A 14,009-nucleotide genomic window follows, 5' to 3' on the forward strand; every position below is an offset into this window, starting at 1 on the left:
AATCTCGCAGCTTTTTGAAATAGACCTCTTTTACTTTATCCAAATGCTAATTAAAAGCACAAACAACAATGTTTATTCTAAGACAAGCTATAAAGAATTCGTCAATTCGAATATATATTCAAAAAATAATATACAAACAAACACACTTCCAATGTGAATGTTCAATGAATACTTCATTTTTAATGAGAAAAGAAGTCATTAAATCAATTAAAAAAAACTATGCAAACCATAAAACTCATGGGACAAATATTGCATTTGATATGGTCTTGATGGCTGTATTACCTATATTTTTTTCTATTTCGTGTACTGTTTTTTACTAATATTTATTTGATAAGTAATACATTAAAGATTAGTTTGTTGCAATTTGTAATGATTATCCAAAACTTAATTATGCGATCACATCAACAAGGAAAATAAGATCCCATAAGATAAGGATGTGTTAGAGAGGAGACAAAATGAGATTATGTTAATTTGTATTTTAAGAAAAAGTCTCTAAAATTTTGCTTGGTTTATATCGCTAATCCCAAACTCTTAAGCACTTGTCCTTTAACTTTCCACCGGAAATTGTCTCATAATCACAGACACAATATGATATTTTGCTGTCTGATTATGTTTTTATGGGAGGCATGCATTGGTTAACACGTGTAATAAATAAAAAATTATCGACTGCTTTTTTTTTTTTGATAAAATTTTGTATGACTTTGTTGTAAAAATTCTTTAACGGACACTTTCTATGAGATTTACTCATCAAGTGGGGAATGGTAGAAGTTAAAAACAAAAATCCAGACATGAAAAAATTGAAAAACGTTTCCAACATGATCATAATAACAATTGACAAATGACAACCTAATGCACGAAGGCAAAGTTACATTTGCATACCTAATAAGTGGTGAAGTCGCGGAAACTCTTTTTTACGAAGAAAGCCTCTGCAGTAGAAGTCGTCAAGAAATTTCTGAACAACATGGATCAGAAAAATCTGTGCATGATTAATGGAGACTAACAGACTATAAAGGAACCTCAGTGATTACTAGACATAGACTTGGCCAACTAAATGATTAAAAACTATGAATCACTAATGCAAGAAACCTATGTAGACTTGGCCAATTAAATGATTAAAAACTATGGTCAATGGTCTTTCTCGATATCAGCAAATCAATTCAATTAAATGATTAAAATCTATGGTCAATGGAAACTCACAAGTCCTAGAAAGACAAAGTCCATGGTCAATTTTCTTTTGCTGGAAGTAATGAAATTCCTCAGACGAATCAGCGGAAGAGACATAGAGTGCTTAAGCACATGAAACGAAAACACCTAGCATTTGTCGCTGTTGAAATTTGAACACTTATCTACCCACGATGCTGTTGCCAGCACAGCAATATCATCGAGGGGCCAATTTGAATCAGCCATACATTATAGTGATGTTAAAAACACCAATAAAGAAAGGGTCATAGAGTTCTTCTCTAGAGAGCATTTGTCAGAAATCTGCCCTAGGATATGCACACAGTTCATGATCAAGTGTTAGAACAAGTTCAGGCACTGGTGTCACCTTTTCGGTCCACTTGGAAAGAAAAAGGCAAAATAATTTGATACCGAAAAAGTTTGGCTCCTTTTTGGGCTATAGAACTCAGAAGGGCCAAAGATTGTCTACTTACTGATACTCATATAAGATTTCATGAATGTTAATAGTTTCATGTATGGGAAACTTAATATTTCTGAGGACCTAACAAAATCCTTTACGATTGACTCTATATTATTCTTACATAAAAATCACCAAGATTTGTAAGAGCGACATTTTTGAGATTTGGTGCCTCAATCTAGCCAAGAAAGTTCATGATCACCAAATGGAGCACTAAATTGCAGAGAACAAAATCTGCAAAAGCACGTTCCGGAGGCAAATCCTGCAATGGTGAACCAAAAATCAAGTGATGAGATTCATTGACATACTCTGTAAGCACTAGTAATTTGAAAGGGAAAACAAACATAATCCCAGCTGCCTCAAGTTTAACTCTCTTTACATTTATCTTCTACTATGAAGAGACCGCATAACTAGAAGTGCAGGACATGCTACACATTCATTGATAATCTATGACTTCACAACATCTTTTAACACAACTAAATTAAAGGGGAGATTCAAGGTAAAACTGTAAATTGGAAGATCATATCCCAAGAAAGCTAACCTTGAATTCCTTGTTTTCTTTGTTTACTTGGATCCGAAGACAAACTGTGAGAAAGGTATTAATGAATCAGTCAAAATTAACATTTTCCCAAAATGGAGTGTATCTAAATAGACCACTTAGCTCACCAGCAAGGACTGCTGTGCCAATACAGGAAAGCACCCCAGAGAGAAAAGAGTTGAATGGAAATGATCCAACAATAGCCATGTATACCACCTGATTATTGCCAGTAGAAGTGAAAAATACGTCAACCATCAAACAGATGGATTGTACAAATCAAGCAAAAATATCTTAATTCTCAGACATTGAATCATGTTTTTAATCTTCAAATTGGCAACAAATGAATTAGCAGAGGAGCTATTTACACAGGCAAAGTGCTGTCTTGTGAGAGTGGCACCTTCCCATAAGAAAGCACAGTCAAATAACAAATTACACGAAAATGATCCTTTCTCACACAACTTCATCGTGTTCACAAAGACTTTACAGAGATAAGACCTTATGAAGAATAGGATATCAAAGAAAAAGAAAGTAGTGACTTGTGTAAAAGGAGTACTCCTTGGAAATAATTCAAACTGAAATCGGCAAATAAGTATGTGAATTTTGCCAAAATAGGTGGAAGATCTTTTTAAGCAATTTGGGCTGTGATTGTCTAACAGTGTTTTTGGACATCATCTCTGATTTTGCAAGCACATCTTTAGCAGAGGTATGGTTTGCCCAATCCTTATTGACCATCACTGCAAAAGAACAGAAAGTTACAGGGAGCAGTAAAAGAGCCGGAATGGCACCATTGGCTAATAGGAGCTGGATTAGCATGCTTCATAGGAATCATGTTTTTTTATAATGAACCAAGGGTTAACACGGCCATATAGGAGGAGAATTGTTAACGATACTGTAACTCCTGCGACCAGTAATTCAACAAGATTGAAAAAAGATTGGACAGGTGGAAGATGCAGTATTTAGCAAGAGGAGAAAAGATCACCCTCACTAAGTCGATACTTACCTGTACACTTATTTTATGTCCTTATTCACTATCCCACTCACTTGGAAAAGAAAAGCTGAAAAATTAATGAGAGTCTTTTTATGATATGATACAAAGGGGGAGAAATGATATCATTCGTAGAATAGGATAAGGTGATAGCCCCTCTAGAGTTGGGTGACCTGAGTAATATTTAACCAAATCCTTCAGGAAAAGTAGTTTAGATGTGTGTGACTCAAATGGATACATTATGGATGAAGATGATTGTTACTAGAAGCTGGTGCCATCCAAATTCATGGTTCCCATGGGAGGTACTACATCGTAATGCAGCTTACAGAGAAGAAACATGAAGTCAAGGACTGAATTTTCTAAATTCATTGGTTGTATGGTAAGGATATGTAACCAAATCCAATTTTGATTGGATGCATAGTATTGGGATCCAACTTCCAAAGACGAGTTTGCCCTATTATATTTGCCACAACTGACAAAGAAGCAATAACAGCCAAACTCCTCAGAAGAGAAGGGAGCCAAGTATTGTCAAATTTTATTTTAGAGATGCATACAAGAGTGGAAATCCGACGCTGTAGACATGACTGCTTTGGGGAAGAAGATAGAGTGATGTGGAAAAGATCACCACCTTAGAATCGTATTATGCTTGTCTTTCGTAGTTGCTGATTTAACAAACACTAGATATCAGTATGGGAGAAAAAGGCACCAAAGAAACTCTCTTCACGTGGTATGCAGCGTTGAAAATCACATTTAACAGTAGATGCTTGAGAAGGAGATGGTTATAACTAGTTCAGAATGGAACTGTTGTTGGTACATCCTGTGTCAAATATCAGCCTAATCCTGTGAGTCTGACAGGAGCATTGGAGAGGTGGAGACCTGAAAATAGATGCTGGAAGGACATGTAGAGTGGCTTCCCCTTTGTGTCTTTTGGTTGATGTGGAGATAAGGGAACAGAAGAACTTTCAGAGGACTAGAGAGTCTATTATGAAGACACAAGAGACCTTTATTTCCATTTTATTTACTGAAAAAGGGATATTTTATATAGAACAGACGGTTGGATGGATTTTTTTGGAGGGTTATTGTGAAAACATACTCTTGTATGGTGATACCGTCTTGTGGTGTTATTAGTGAAATTATTTTGATTTATAAAAAAAGGGATTAGAGGAATAGGATAGTAGCTACAAGATAATATTAATAGGAAAATCCATGAGAGGTGACTACCACGTTGGCAGACTGCAAAGTTGGAATTCATGATGGAACTGACACAAACCAAATGACTCTTCATTAGATGTACAGAGGGAACAGTGACCTTCTAGACCTCCCATATTAGCTCAAATTAGGCTAACTTTTCACAACAAACCAAAATCACAGATTCTCAGAATAAATACTATCTAACCTTTTTTGGTGTTGTTTGCACAATTGATAGGATTGAATTTGAATCTTCTTTACGATATAAAAGATAAACTTTTTTTTTTATCTGAGAAATCCCTTAGATATTAAGCCAGGTTAGAAACTTGGAGTATGAGCCCTTCCCTCTACCCGGCTCTCACTTCAAAACGAAGTTTTGTGTCAGTGGCAGAGTTGATCCTTTTTTTTCCTCAGAACCGTGGTATCCGGCCAGCTTAAGTGCACCTCGACTAATTCCACGGGATACTTGTCACCTTCCACCAACAACAAACTCTGTCCACTTAGGCTAGGGCAAATGGGAAGAAATCACCTAGTGTTTTCATCTCTGCTAGGGATTTGAACTTGAGACCTCATGGTTCTCAACCACCTCATTGAACACTAAGCCACACCCTTGGGTGTTGCGGCAGAGTTAATCTTTTAAGTGAATAACAAATTACTGTTGCCAGTAGCGAAGAGAATTTCAAACTGGCAAAAGATAATTAAACATCACTATTTTCTTAAACCAAGAAAACCCCAACGAGTTAGTTGGCTCAACCTCAGTTGACCCGCAGGTTCAAAACTAAAGGGATTCTGGGTTCACACATCTAACTTGCCCCACTTAAATACATAGTTAGTGTAAGTGGCAAGGTTCGAACTCGTGTCGTGCACCCATCAACACTTCTTATGCTACATCCTTACCACTGAACCAAAGCCTTGGTGACAATACAATGCTACTGATTGTGAATCACTAATAAAGAAGTCAGACACATTTCAAAAATGTGTATATGAATCAACAAATGCATTAAATTGCATTGATGCTCCACCATCAAATTTGAAAAAGGAAAAGATAAAATAAAATAATGAATGGTGAATGACCTATGGAACTCTGCGGTACAACAAATTAATGGTTTTAAGTTTTAACTGTGTCGCACACCATGAAGATTCTTTCATTCAGAGCATCTTGAAATGAGTATGAAGCAAACTTTTTATTAGAAAAAAAATCCATATACTTCACAGTCGTGGGAAAGGAAACCACCCCCACAGTTTGAATCATCTCTTACCCCTTCTTTTCAGCCTTCAAACTGAAGAACTAAGTTCTACAAGTAGAGGAGAACCTTGTTTTTAGTAATAGAAATCATTTTAGTTCTTGAAATTTACAGCAGCGGAAACACAAACTCAATCATTGATTGTCTTGCAGACTCGCACTTACATATGTAATCTCAAATTTCTAAGTCATTTGATTATTGTTCATGCATCAAGGCTGGCTTTCTCTAATGACCATGATTTCCCACTCTCTATCAAAGCCTCAACAAAAATATTAGCCAGATAAAACAAGATAGAGGAAGTCAAAAAACCAGTATCACCTTGAAAAGAAATTCCTATATCGTCCTGCGAACTGTAGAACAGTAAGCTCAACTATCATAGCTTGTTGACTTTATGGTGCAGCCAATCTCCTTAAGCTTTCACATTTTAGAACTTTACCCCTTAATATTCTTAATTTTTAGAGAGAAACCTCAATATAAAACATAATACCCCTCCTCACTCCACCCCCCCAACTCCAACTTTCTACTTATAATACATTCTTCCCCAAAAAATTATGCCTCAGCCACTGCCGCCATTAGCAACAAAAGCATATCTCTAATGCATCAGATGCTCAATAGAACCAAGCATTAGACCAAGATCAAATCAATCTAGGTAATGCTTGAACTGACATCATTAAGCCATCAGTATTCAAACCCCATAGCATACATTTTCAATTAAAATTTCAAAGGACATTAGAAAGTTAACAGCTTATGAGAACATGGATCATCCAAAAATTTACCGAGACAACCACAGTAAGAACATAATAATTACAGATCTATAGCAATAAGATTGACCCCATAGATACATACATACAGATCAAATGGATCAATGACAGCAAAGTTGTTAAGTAAATACCTGAATTAAGGCAGTAGAGATCGCAAAGATGACATATAGATCAATGATCTGCGGCGAAAAACAATTCAATTAGAACCCAATAGCAATACGTGAATATTGACTGAAACTGTATAGATTTGAAAGTTGTATGAAAGTAATTTGCTGCACGGAAATCGAGGAGAGAGATAGTTACCTTGAGATTCGTCGGAGTTGCGGCATAAGCAGAACGGAGAGAATGGAAAAGAGCTTGGGCGTCTTTGGTCGCCGACGACTTTGCCATTTTTGTCACTCTTCAGTTCTTCTGTGTGACCTCAATTTCGATGGAGTGAGAATGGACGGACTGAACCCCGGAAGGCGTTAAAAGTAAAAATGAAAATGACCAAAATTGCCCTCGGTCTCCATTTGCCTTTTTGGTGTTAAAATGTTTTTAGAAAATATAGAATAGTTATTTAATTTAGTAAACAGAAAGATACTCCATCTGTCGCTAATTACTTGTCTATTTTTTCTTTTATAGTTGTTCCTAATTACTTGTCCATTTTAACAAATGACAAGTCAAGAAATGACAAAAAAAATTACCTATTATACCCTCAATTAAATGACTAATTATTTTGAAAAATGTAGAACTTTTCATCCACTTCATAATTAATAGGGGTAAAATGGTAAATTTACTATGTCATTAATTATTTTCTTAATAGGTGTGTCAATTCAAAAGTAGACAAGTAATTAGGATTAACAAGTACTTATGTTTTATAATATTATGTACTTCTAAAATGATTTTATTGTACGCAAATTAGTTACATTATAATTGCAGAGTCATTATTGAATGACAAATTGATGTGATTGTCACTTCAATGGTTTTTTAAAAAATAAATAAATAAATGTAATATATAGTTAATCGTTGTTACATTATCATTACTAGTATTAGAGATTATAAATAGATTGTCAAAATAAGTTATACTAGTTTAGTAGATAGATCTCCATCTTGGTCTACTTTGAGTTGTGCCTCTACAACTTCAGGAGAAGTTAGCAAAAAGAACGGTTGGTTGATCATTGTTAATCTGGAACCTAATCTGGACAAAACTGCTACTTTGTTGGCTTGATGGAAGCTATAACGGACCACTGAATTCCCCAACTTCTTCAAAGTTAACCTGCAAGATGTAAGAATATAATTATAGTTGGGTGTGGATATTCTAAGTGCTTTAATATGTCAATTGATCCATTTCGATTCTATGGGTATTACATTATGGATTACGATCATAGTTAGACCATTGAGAAAAGCTTTCAACTTTGTCATAGTATGATTGTGCCCATAGCTCCTTTTGTAAAATCCAACCATCCAGTTTTCACAAGTGTCTCTAATAAGGGAGTCAATTCCCCCTCTCCCTTTGTGTCTAGAGAAGGAATTGTCAGAATTTAACTTATATGATTGATACAGTTAATATGAATAGTGATGGGAGTGATACAGTTAGTAGGGGTTAGAGTGTGGCATATATATTTCATGATTCTGTTTTTTCTAAAGATACTGATTAAAAAACAGACTTGTCACTGTGAATATTGTGATTTCTGTATAACCATATGTGCCACAAGGCAAAGGATAGTAAATCAATCCAATGATAAGGGTATTCAAACCTTTGAGGGGATGTAACCAGTGATCATTTTGGAATGGTAACTGGGCTATATTAATGCCTAGATGTAACTAGTGGTCACTTCAATGATTTTTAATTGTGTTAGAGGTTGAAAATATCGATTTTATGCATAACTTAATTATTTTGTAAGTATATGCTATTTTTTTCTAATCAATATAAACATCAAATAATTTTATTATCTAAAAAATTGTTTTCAGTTTATTAAAATTTGGATCCAAGTTTCTATGTTTTTTTAATTTATTACGAATTACGATCATTCGTCTGGTGAATGAACATGGAATAACTCCCTATTTTGTACTTTATAAGTAATACTGCATATTATTAAATTAACATTGAAGCTTTGTGGGATATGCATATCTTTGTTATATCAATCCTTTTTATTTTGTATTATTTCAAATGTAGTCAATTAACTAAAGTATACATATATTTATATCGTCTAGTTTTATTAGTGAACTATCAAAGAAGACTTAAAAATTTATATAAAAGGTAAAGTAATTACTACCCAATTTAACAATGATGAATGAGACTATCATCAAATAAGTTTAGTTCAACTACCAAAAGAATCACTTATTAATGTTAATCAATATATTTTTCTTCTTGATATTCAAATTAAAATTTAATTAATCATATAAAATCATATTTCTTAAAATTTAATTAATCATATAAAATCATATTTCATATGTTGTTTCAGATGCTTACAAACCAATGAATAAATACCACATAATTATTCTTTTCCCTAGCATATTAGATGTTCCTCATATAAATTTATTGAAATTATTTATTTATTTGGTGTCCACCTATATGCCAATTGCCAAAGTATTATGGTGAAAGTTGATACGATTTTTGTCAAGCAAAATCTATCTAGATGTTTCTATAAAAAAAATAAAAAATCACCCATCAACATAATAAAGAATGAAAAAGAAAAAATAAAAGTAGAAATTTGTACATAATTTCATTTTGTTTTAAATAGATTTTTTTGGAAGGTTAAAACAACAAAGTTGGTAAAATAATTTATATACTCCATATTTTGAAGAAAATGAATTTAATTATTATCACTAACATTTTCTCTATGATATAATAAATCACAAATATGTTTCGGACAATTAATAAAGTATCATAATTAGTTGCTCGTTACTAGGTTATTATTTTAAACATACTAATCTGTAAGTTAGTTTTATTTTAGCTTTCAATTGTAGGAGTTTAAATGACCAGACAAATTATATCCTCAGCGAATTAAAAATTTGAAGAAAAATAGCCATAAATAATTTTCTCATTATTAAAAAAAGGGAAAAAGACAAATATACCCCTAAACTATCGTAAATGATATGTAATATCCTCAGTCATACTTTTGGGACATTGGTGCCCCTGCCGTTCAAAAACTAGAGCATATATACCCTTTATACTAATAGACATACACATGTCATAATCTTATCCATCTATCCGACATTTATCGACGAATAAGATTGCGTCTCGTGTCCCTATTTAGTCTTCCGTTAGAGTGAAGGGCATATATGTTCTAGTTTTTAGACGGCAGGGACATCAATGCCCCAAAAGTATGACGAAAGATATCTGCATACCATTTACGATAGGTCGGATATATTTGTCATTTTTCCCTTTAAAAAATAAAATAGAACTTTCAAGACTCTACAAACTTAAATTGATGACATGTTCTGCCAAAAGCCACGAGATCTTTTCTGACCTACCAAAAAGAATCTCTTTTTTTTTTCTCATCCAAAAAAAATTGTTTATTTTATATTTTTTTTCTATTTCCTCATTTTATTTTATTTCCACAAAAGAAATTAGGCAATTAATAACCCTTTTATCCTTTTACCAATTTTTTCGGGCCTTAAAAATTCCGCGATGTGACAAATTAAACTATAATTACATTTTAAATTTTATAGCAAATACATAATATATATATGTTTCTTTCAACCGATACGATATGTATTAATACAATTTGGGGAAAAGGGATAAATATACCTCGAACTATTGATCCAGATATCCTTCGTCATACTTTGGGGACATTGATTCACCTGTCGTCCAAAAACTAGAGCATATATGCCCTTCACTCTAACGGAAGACTAAGTAGAGACATGTGGCGCAATCTTATCTGTCGATCCGATATTTAATAAATGTCGGATTGGTGGATAAGATTATGACACGTGTATGTCCGTTAGTATAAAGGGTATATATGCTCTAGTTTTTGGACGACAGGGACACCAATGTCCCAAAAGTATGACGGAGGGTATCTGCATACCATTTACGATAGTTCAGGGTATATCTATCATTTTTCCCTATAATTTATACTCATCTGATTGGATGTGTGTAAAAATCAAACTGATCAATAAATTAAATAAAAGCATATGATATTAAACTATTAGATTAATGGGTTTTTAATGATTTTCTAAAAAAAATATATTGAATTTTAATTAATTTTTTAATATTGGGTTTTACCGAATAACCTAATAAGACTGTAGAAATTTACTCATTTTCCCTACATAAATATTAAATTTTAATATCAATATGTTACACATTTACTATTTAGCCTTCAATTCACATTATTGTCTTGATTCTTTTATTTGTATTGCACTTATATATTCTTTTTCTATTAGTTAACACTATTTATTTTATAAGAGTATGTAAACTTACATTATTTTCTTGTCGCGTCAACTTGTTGGAGAAATTATATTATTATTTTATGAGTATTTTTTTATTGGTAAATCGAAAATTGAATCATTAAAGACCAAAATTTGATAAAAATATCTTATTAATTTAGTGTATTTAAAAATCAAAAACTAGTTAACTGAATTAATAATAAATAAAATCGAACTGAACCGATAGCTATATTTCATTATTTTACTTGCTAAATTATACTATTTGTGAAATTTTCTCAAAAAAAATGTGCACCCAGTATGGCCAACCCTCCTCTACCCCACCCAAAAGGCTTCACCACAAATCTGGCAAAACAGAAACCAAATTTCAGAAAGCATTCTGCTGAAGTTTTCAACTATTGGCTTTGCTATTCAATTCTTCCAGTGATTAGATAACTTCTCAATCTCATCTCTGTGAACTGTGGAAGAGAAAACTATGGCGTCTTTCTCATACATCGGCGCCATTTGCAAAGTTCCGTCAGCTCCTTTTCTTAGTAGCAGTAGTAGTAGAGCTCTCTTTCCTACTACTTTACGCAGTTACAGTCATTCACAAGTCTCTCGCTCCCGGTCAGTATTCCTTGATTTAGCTCAACTTATAATGCTCTTTTATTCGTGATTTGAAGTTTATGAGTTTTGAATTCTATTCCTTAAGGTGTCGTATGGTGTGCGGATTAAATCGGGGATTAAAGTCCTGAGATTATAATTCCAAGTTGGATATATATCAAGTATTAAGCCTGCAATAAAATTTATAATCATGTTTGGTTGATAGGATAAATTTATACCGTCAACCAAATGCAGTATAAATTTTGTTCAGGCTTAATCCTTGTATATCCCAAGTTATTGGATTCTAATTAATAATTTATGTATATTTAGTTGAATTTTGATATAAATTCAAGGTCTGGATCTGTTCGACCGAATCAGCAACCGAAGAGCTAGCTCCGCTCCCAGTACTTTTTGTGCTGTAATTTGTCTAGGATGGTTGAAAAGAGCTTGCTGATTGAATAAGAATATGACAAACAAAAAATCACACTGCTTCAGGGAAAGAGAAAGGAAATACTATTCAACACCTAACCTAATGGTAGTAATTTAGTTTCTTATAGAGTTATAGAGGTAGGCTTCTCATTTCTCAAATGTCTCACCATTTATCTTAATGAAAACATTTATCATTTGATCAGTTATTGTTACACACTCGAGAAATTAAGATCTCTTGGTCACTTACAAACTGAATAGAACTCTCTCTGACCCAATTTATGGGAAGGTATTTGGAGTAGGTGGGTCAAGACACTTAATTTTGACCATGAATTCAGGAACAGATTCTTCAAATATTTTTAAAATAAAATTTACATATTTTGAAAACTACATGAGAAGTACTACAAGTCAACATAGCTTATGATATAAAAAATAAAATTAAGAAGTTTGAGAAGATTATAGTCAAAGGGAAAATTGTTTGATTCCCCAAATAGTAACACCTTCATATAAAGTGGGACGGAGGGAGTATAAATGATCCACATAAAATGTACATGACCATGCTGTTCCAAATCAATCAATCAATGAACTAAACTACCTCTCAATCTCAAATTAGCTGGGGATAGACATTTCGCTCTTTAAAGGTCCATTTACCTTTAAGAGGATTCATTATGGTTATTCGGAGTACTATTTTTGGGCTGGCTGTCAACATACAATAACCTTTTTCCTTTATCCGATCATGAGGTTTTGCAAAACTCATACATGTGGAGTTGGTTTTCAAAATCCTAACAAAGTTAAGTAATGCAGATGATACCATTAGAATTTCAGCTTTAAAAATAATAGACAAAGAAAACTAAGAATTATATCGCAGTGTATATGGAAGTAAAAGAGTGATCATTCAGATTGTCAATTCTGTACCATTGCAAAATGTTGGCACATCATGTTCCGGGATGAACTTTTTTATTTTTTAGTTCCTTGTTTGGCATAGTTGATTTTCTTTCTTTCTTTTTTTCCACAGCACAAGCGAGATATGTACATCTGCACAGAAAACTATATTCTTTGAAAGACTAAACTAGTTTTCTGAAAACTGGATTAAGGTTTAAAGTAAAACCGTATGTGCTGTATTCTTAATCTTTGGGACGATCAGAATTCTAGCCTGACATGTTTGCAACGTTTCTCTTCTTTTTAGTTCTTGCCGACTTTGTATTAGAAGCAGTTATGCCGAAGCTGTCAGAGGGAATCCTAACTCGGATGCAATTGATGTTGTAGCAGATGTTAAGACTGAACGAGTATTACTTCATGACTTAAGCATCTTCTTTTTCTCCTTTTGAGATCAAATCCATTTACAACTGTCTCAATAGCAACTAGTTGTCATTCACTTTTTCTTTTTTTTTCAACAGATTGTAGTTATAGGAGGCAGCGGCTTTGTTGGCTCTGCAATATGCAAGGCTGCAGTGTCAGAGGGTATAGAGGTCATAAGTCTGAGCAGGTATTTGTAATACATGACTGAGCAGTTCAATAGGGATTCAAATTTATAAAAGAATCTTTACTGATTGAATGTGATCTTAAACATTTTCTGTTGATTCATAAGGATCTATACAATTGCTCTATCCTCTTATGCTATTTTTACGTATTATGGGTTCTCAAATTTTAGTATTTCCTACACAGGTCAGGGCGTCCCTCTAACTCAAACCGATGGGTAGATCAAGTCACTTGGATAACAGGCAGGTTCATTTCTTCATCATACACTTGAGTAGGTTGACAATGAATTCAAGTAAAAAATTTACATGGATGAAATCAATGTGGAAGTTGATTTTCAGGCCCTTTTTCTGATGAAAGCCATTGTAGTTTATTGAGAATGGATAATAATGTTATTGATGAATGAATTCCCCATATTTTTTTTGGTTGGTGTGTGTGTGGGATGGATGTGCTTGCTGAAATAAGTATCTACTAAAGATAATTGAAGACTCTCTCGCCACACTAAATAACGGAAAGATATAATCTACTGAAGCTCCTCATGGCTTTGCAAGTCCAAAAGTGGGAAGCCATGTTGTGTCCTGCTGCTTTACCTCAGGTGACAGGTACCTGCATACTCAGTGTTTATGTTTAATCCAATCAAGCTGAAAAGGAGACAATGGATGATTATTTTTGGCAGGCCAGATAAGAGGATCTGAAGGATAGTCAAGCAAAAAAACTTTTTCACTTGACAATTCTAGTCACTAGAAAAAAAGTCGATTTACCCTTAAAGATGAACGGGGGGGGGGGGGGGGGGGGGGGGTTTTTT

General features: G+C 33.5%; 2 protein-coding genes across 2 annotated transcripts in view; one reads left to right on the forward strand and one right to left on the reverse strand.

Annotated features, from left to right (window-relative positions):
- Positions 1-1,562: 1,562 nt before the first annotated feature.
- LOC102583095 (dolichyl-diphosphooligosaccharide--protein glycosyltransferase subunit DAD1) lies at positions 1,563-6,816 on the reverse strand. Its single transcript, XM_006352837.2, has 5 exons — positions 6,656-6,816; positions 6,484-6,531; positions 2,303-2,390; positions 2,178-2,221; positions 1,563-1,898 (listed from the first exon to the last, which is right to left on the reverse strand). Exons 1-5 carry the CDS (start codon positions 6,740-6,742, stop codon positions 1,815-1,817), a joined length of 351 nt encoding a protein of 116 aa, XP_006352899.1. The 5' UTR covers positions 6,743-6,816; the 3' UTR covers positions 1,563-1,814.
- Positions 6,817-11,027: 4,211 nt separating this feature from the next.
- The window catches only part of LOC102583421 (uncharacterized protein At1g32220, chloroplastic), a 5,791-nt gene continuing 2,809 nt past the window's right edge, over positions 11,028-14,009 (forward strand). Inside the window, exons 1-4 of the mRNA XM_006352838.2 lie at positions 11,028-11,326; positions 12,915-13,014; positions 13,126-13,214; positions 13,394-13,449. Coding sequence (XP_006352900.1) covers positions 11,196-11,326; positions 12,915-13,014; positions 13,126-13,214; positions 13,394-13,449 — 376 coding nt within the window. The 5' untranslated portion in view covers positions 11,028-11,195. The remainder of the gene's footprint in view (positions 11,327-12,914; positions 13,015-13,125; positions 13,215-13,393; positions 13,450-14,009) is intronic.

The sequence above is a fragment of the Solanum tuberosum genome, unplaced genomic scaffold (genome assembly GCF_000226075.1).
Source record: "Solanum tuberosum cultivar DM 1-3 516 R44 unplaced genomic scaffold, SolTub_3.0 scf00144, whole genome shotgun sequence".
In the NCBI taxonomy this organism is placed as follows: Eukaryota; Viridiplantae; Streptophyta; class Magnoliopsida; order Solanales; family Solanaceae; genus Solanum; species Solanum tuberosum.